The sequence below is a fragment of the Artemia sp. Qi Xiang Cuo genome, chromosome 4, assembly GCF_049724085.1.
Source record: "Artemia sp. Qi Xiang Cuo chromosome 4, ASM4972408v1, whole genome shotgun sequence".
Taxonomy (NCBI): Eukaryota; Metazoa; Arthropoda; class Branchiopoda; order Anostraca; family Artemiidae; genus Artemia; species Artemia sp. Qi Xiang Cuo.
In genome coordinates this window covers 85,290,666-85,297,323 of record NC_142797.1, presented here as the reverse complement: position 1 = coordinate 85,297,323, position 6,658 = coordinate 85,290,666, and the positions used below count along the sequence as shown (strand labels likewise).

The window sequence follows — 6,658 nt, the reverse complement described above, 5'->3', positions numbered from 1 at the left end:
TTATCGGAAAATGGAACCTCGGAGTCATGCGGATGAAATAGTTAATAGAGGTAAAGTCGCCATGTCTGCAATTTTTAGAAACCCGACGATAATGGAAATTAAAAATGCATAAAAGAATATTTAATACGTAAGTTTTACCAGTGATAGAATATGGAGAAGAGATTTGGGGTGGTGAAGTGGCACAGCAGTTGGAGTCCCTCCAGTTCCAGTAATAAAACATAAAATCGCGAAGAAAGGAAGAAAACGAGGACAATTAACAGCCAGTGAAAAAATTGAAAAATTATGCAAATATTTCGGTCAAGACCTCCGCTTGACCGTCCTCAGTGCAGAATAAAACTGATAAAAATATAAAAACCAAACCTTAAAATAAAAACCCAAAACTAAAATGTGACGACCCTTTCTTAGTAACGGTGAAAGGGTTACCCTTTCACCTAGGACAAGTGAAGATAGACTAGTAAGAGCAGCATATGACCCGATGTTGAATTATGGTTTGAAAACGTCGAGGCCATCCCAAATTAAGTCAATACTAGAAAGAGTGAGAGCCTTACTCAAGGAATCATGGTCTTTGTTCCTGTGATTTACCAACAGATTTAGAAAGGCCGGTACGATTTATCTTAGAGGGTCAAGAAATTCAGTATTGGAAAGGGCTTGTTTTAAATTCTACAACATTGATGCATTTTAATCAGGCTGAACCTAGCTTTGGAGAGGAAGTTAATTTTAAATTTAATTTACCGGCTATGATTGTATGTCGATGGATTCAGCTTAAGGCGAATTACCAACCAATCCAGAGCAAGTAAAAGGCGTTCGACCAAAAGATAGTTGATCCTGAAGGGCGGTAAGTTTGTTCCCTTAATAAAAATGAGGATGACGACTTTGACCATTTCCTCCGGAAGTGCGCGGTGGTCTTTGATTTAAGGGAAAAATATTTTCGTGGGATTGATTTGCTGCTTCCTGGTATTCTACAAAGTAGTAACCCAACCACAATATTTCAAGTTAGTGTGTATATTGATAAATACTTAGAAAGAAGGAAATGTTTATACAATTAATTTATTTCGTCTCCAGATTAGGTATTTTCCTGCTTTGTATTCTGTTTCTGTGTGCTTTGTAATTTTGTCCTGTTCTGGATTTCCTGGTTTAAAAAAAATTGTGTGTGTATATAGTCCTTGAGCTTTTGAAATACACTGCTCTATCTATCTATCTATTAAGCACCCTAACTCAATAGATACAGCTCTAAGCAAGCCTCCTGAAACTTTTGTTCTGGCTCTGGCAGAGCATATTGTCCTTCACCCTGGTCATTACGTAAAATTCAACGATGGCCCGGCCACTTCACGGTGGGCTAGGGAGACATTGGAAATAAAAAAAAGGACACTCCTGCTAATATTTCAATAAATAGAGATACAGGTAATTTAAATACTAACCCGATATATAAATCTTCTGAAAAGTGAACCAATAGCTAATTAGGGTGATAAAGTTTAATAAAATCACCAATAAACTTGACGAAGTACAGGCCAAGGAAAATTGAAGCTGTAGTAGCAGGCAATAGGGTTATTTCGCAACTTGATAATTAATTTCATATTGATTTTATTTTATCCAGTCGCTTTAATGTTTTCATTGAAGCAACTCTATTTAGCTTCTGTGGCGCTCAGTCACAGTAGCGACAATTGTATATATAGATATTTGTTGTTTTTATTTTTTTGGTTTTGGATTTTAGGTTTTTGTTTTTATCTTTGTTTTCTTAGCGTTAAAGACGCCTTGTTTCACACAGGCAAAATATCTGCGTCGCTTTAATTTTTTTTTCTTTTCCTTCTACTAGCCGTAGTCCCGTTTATCTTCTTTTCATGAGATTTCTCTTTCTCTTTTTTTTTTTTATGGTTGGCCAGTTTGGGTTTAGATCTTTCACTACCCCGTTTCCTCCTCGGTGCTCTAACAATTTAACGACGCGTTTTTCTTCCAATTGTCCTAATACCTATCGCTCATGCTAGGTGTCTTAAACTGTAAATATATTTAATCAATTATAGAATATTATTACAAGCACTGATCGAATCAAACTATTACAATATTAAACAACAAAGACCGATAAAAGACTTCAAAACCTAGTACAACTAATCGATGTGGCATTTTCTCTAGACTTTTCGACTAGAACAGAAGCCCTGACGTCCTGAGGGCTTTCAAAATTTGGAAAAATTCACAATAATTTACAACTACGGAAGATCAACTCTATTGAAAGAAATAAGCAGACACATGCCATGATTAAGTAATATGCATTCTGCAACATGAATTACATGTATTTTGATTTCGTCACACATGTTAGCGTCATCCCTCCTCCCCCTTGAGGGAAAAAAAACTACTAAGTGACGGAAAGACAGGCCTTTTATGTTCCGCCACAAATGTAAATATGTAATTTTAAATTTATCGCCATTTTAAATCGAAGAAGTCAAAACAGGTGTGCCTGCAAGGGCGAGGAAGCAGATTGGGCTTTCGTACCCGATCTCCTTCTTCTTAAAAGAAAAAAATGTTGGAAATCATGCAACATACGATAAAATATGATAGTTTGGAAAAGAAATATTTGAACTTTTTTCTCACTCCCCACTTACTTCGGAAAATTTTGGGCATGATTACCTTCCCGTATAAAAATTTATGCGGGTGCCTATATGTGCCAGGTTTTTATTTTGACTAACAGCCTTTCATTGGGGGGTGGGGGGGGGTATGGCTTTGAAATGTGTGACACAATACCACACTTAAAGATCAATTGATATCATATTGTACCACGTTTTCCATATTTTCATTTGAAAATGTGAAAAGGTAAGGTGAATATAGCCAAAAATAAAATGTGGGAAAGGGGTTTGCTAGGCATAACAAAAGGGTGAAGTTTTGAGTTGTCATCAAGAACAGTTATAAAAGTATATTCTGGCTATGGATAAGGGAATTGGCTTGAATTTTTAAATATATTATCTTCAAGTATTATGCCCAACGGAAGGTTTATTTTCTCCCTTTTAGATGGATTGGATTGGGTATTATAATCAAAAATTTTTTATTGCACTAGCTTAACTGGTGTCTCTTATACAGATCATTTTTCAAAAGCTGATGGAGTGCTTCTGAAAAATCCCAGTGCCAATTTAATCAAATTTTTCTTGCGTCAACAAGGCTATTTAACTAGAAAATACAATCATTTCCACACTTTAATAATACCGTCCATTGAGGAAGTAACAACGAAAGGTTGACTGCCTTTGACTGCTATGATGTTATTAATTATGTCCCGATGAGCTGGATTTATTTCTTCCAGTCCAATTGCAGGAGGGGACGCGGCTCGGGGTTTACTGCTGGATTCTTGCACGACACGAGTCCCGTCTACAAGCTTCTCACTGAAAAAGATAAGTAAATAACGAGTAAGAAACCTAGCAAAAAAAGCTTGAATGCTCATTGGGCGTTTTACGGATAAACCGGAAAGCTACTAAACCAATGGAACTACGAGAAATTTGTTTGTGACATAAGAAAGGACTCAATTGGGTGCCTTGTATGGCGTTTTGTCTACAAAAATTTCAAATTAAAATAGGGCTTTAAGGTTTTCATTCAACAGTCTGTATTTTCATCATAACTTCCCATTGCCGTGTTATGGCCCATGTTTATAAAGTTGCGTATCTTTTGTTTAGCAGAACTAATGTAGCAACAATGTAGATTCATTCACCTCAGATTGGACAAAAATATAAACTTTGAACTGGTTTTTACTTATTCTGCAAGAAAAAACTTAAAACGGACATAGTGCTTTAGCGCTTAAGTGCTACTTTCACTTTAATGAAAACATTGTATATTTTAACGATTTTGCAGAAAATATTGAGCTCAAGTTGGTTGTCAAATCCCAAAACAGTATATCTGCACCTTTCCTGTATTTTGAGTTAAGGGTGGTTTCTCACGTGACTTTCTGTGCTGAATCGATTGGTTTGTACGGAGTTACTGTATCTCCTATGGTTGCAGTGATCGACATTTCAACTTTAAAGTGTATCTGACTCAAATAGCTTTACGCAAATAATCCTGGAAAGCTGACCAGGAAGTACTATGCATTTACACGTTTTTTGAAGCGCGGTAAGTCCAGCGCAGTTTGTTCAGCCTTCGCGCAAATTTGTCGAGGCTGCTCCTCTAAAATTTTGAAAAACACGAATGCACTGTTTTGCGATTGGACAGCAGATGTCTCTTCCGAAGTCTCACATTTTTTTCCGACTATGCCAGGCCTTCCCATTTTAATTCGCTTTTCTTTTAAATTACAATACGTATACAAATTTCTGGTGTTACATAAGAAAACATACAACCAATACAGTTCTTGTGAAGTTTTATTTTCTGATCTACTGGCATGAACCTTTTAAAACGGTTGCGAGCTCCATGAATCAGGGAAAGTATATACTTCAAGGCTACTTTTTCATTCATCAGTGCATCAATTTCTTTCATAATTTCGCTAGTTAATGAAAATAGAATTAAAGGAGGTGTGTAAAGGGGGCATGACCAGAATTGTAGGGGAATCTTAGGCTACATACAGAATTATAAGCACGATGGCGTTATTTGTTCTTTCAAGCTTGTAGGCTTGTCGACAACAGATGTATGTAAGCAAAATATGAATTTGCCAAAAAAAAAGAAAGTCTCGGAAACTTATTTTTTTATATGTAACTTGACAGTGTCGGCAAGAAAACCCGTTTATTCAATATTTATGCGCCAAAGATGTAAATCAGATATCACGTGAGGCTGACTCACATGGTAGATTTTTAGACCCCCCAGGTCTCAAGGTCATTGGTTTGAGCCCAAAATTAGAAATTTTTTATTGTATAAATCCATTTTAGGGTGAAAGTTGCATATGTGGAGAAAAAATTACATTGTAATATTTCACGCGTGCAGATGAATAAAGAATCCAATTCAGGGGGGGGGGGTGTCCCGAGGCCCCCCCCCCCAACTTTTTTGGCATTCGGTAAAATTTTTGCCTTTGCAAAATCGGCCGAAATATAGCAAAAATCTTAATTTATATAGAAAATTCGGCATAAATCAGGTAGCGATTCGGTAAAATTTACGAAGATTGCCCCTTTAATAAAACGAGCCTCGGGACGCCCCTGGGGGGATCCGTTTTCTATAAATAAATGAACTTTACCAAAGTTATGCTTTTGGTAAATCCCTGCTGTTTTGTCTTATTATTGGAAAATCGGCTTTAAAATGTCAGGGATAAATTTTTTTTGGGGAGGGTGGAAGAGCAAGGGGAATTAAATTTTTTTGTTGAAGAGAGACAAATTTTTTCGGATCCTCACCCAAGAATATGACTCTATCTAACTATGACTCTATACTATCTATATATGACTCTATACTATTCCATGTCTATTTTCCGAAAGGCTTTGCTTCTATCATAAGAATATTGTTGGGTATTATATTGCAACTTAAATTGATCGTTCAGTTATTAATGGCTAAAGACTAGAGCCAAAATTGTCAAAGAAGCAAGGGAGCATTGTCAAGAAAGCATTTGATAGATTTATCGAATTTCTATTTCTTACTGAATATCGACACCATTCTTTTTTTTCTAAATTAAAAAACTCAATTCTTGATTCCATAATTGTTACTCCTTGGAGTTTACACGTAAAATTGGGGAATTAAGCATCTATCAATTAATTTTTTTAATTTGTCAATTGTATTAAAGTAATGCCATGCATAATAACAGTTCTTGACATAGTCACAGGCGTATCTAAGAAGGCAGAATCTTGCGTAGAAATAAATACTTTCCCCTTAGATAAGTCCCCTGGATTTTCTTAATATGATAGAAAATCACGAAATTTTCATCTTCATAACCAATCGGTTTTTGCAGCCACTTTTTTTTTGTATTAAAGAGTTCAATGTAGCGAACTTTAAGTAAAAAGTGACCCATGCGAATTGCAATCGCAACTACTTCGTATTAAAGGAATCAAAACATTGGGTTTCAGGCAAAAAATCCTTCCAAATAGTCGTTCAGCGTCTTACAAGCTCTTCTTCAAGTGCTCAGTTTGGTGTCTCTTCTTGTAGATAATCCGACCGCGCCGTGCTTCGGCGTGTTTGTTGTAGTGGCTGGACAATGACGGTACAAATAAAGGCATCTCGTCAAAGGGAGATTGGTGATGTACTTGTAGAAAACGTATATTGCTGTCGCATAAAATCTCTCACTTAGAGGTTATTACGGTACCCGATCGGTGCTACAACCCACCCTTGGGGTTCTATTCTTAGATCCTCTGGAGAGTTGCCGGTAAGGCTTTTAGAAGCCTCTTAAAAAAGTGGCCATCTATATTTGTGAAAAGGCCTAACGCAAGACTTGTAAATGGGGATAATCGGGCTGGATAGTAAGAGGCTCTAGAACGAAGAATCTCACCCATATTTTTCGCGCAGGAGGATCGGACCCGATCCGGATGTGGGCGACACGGGAGGTCTGATGAGAAATGATTTCCCATAAGTCGAAGTGTGTCACCTCTCTTGAGTTTTAGTTTTGAAAATTAAATCGAGACACCGATACGAGACCCTTGATCAAGGGTCAATTTCAATTTATAACTGGGATTTATTTTACTATATACATAAAAAACAAACAAACAAAATACCCCCAGAAGCAAGCTTGTGCGGGGTAATCCCTTCTAGACGCATAAAAAATCATAATAACAAAATAAGATCC

The 6,658-nt window shown here is 36.6% G+C and overlaps 1 protein-coding gene across 1 annotated transcript in view; it reads right to left on the bottom strand.

Moving 5' to 3' along the window:
- Positions 1-1,993: 1,993 nt before the first annotated feature.
- LOC148953556 (phosphoinositide 3-kinase regulatory subunit 4-like) overlaps positions 1,994-6,658 on the bottom strand; it is a 28,397-nt gene continuing 23,732 nt past the window's right edge. Inside the window, exon 7 of the mRNA XM_089088002.1 lies at positions 1,994-3,362. Coding sequence (XP_088944128.1) covers positions 3,167-3,362 — 196 coding nt within the window. The 3' untranslated portion in view covers positions 1,994-3,166. The remainder of the gene's footprint in view (positions 3,363-6,658) is intronic.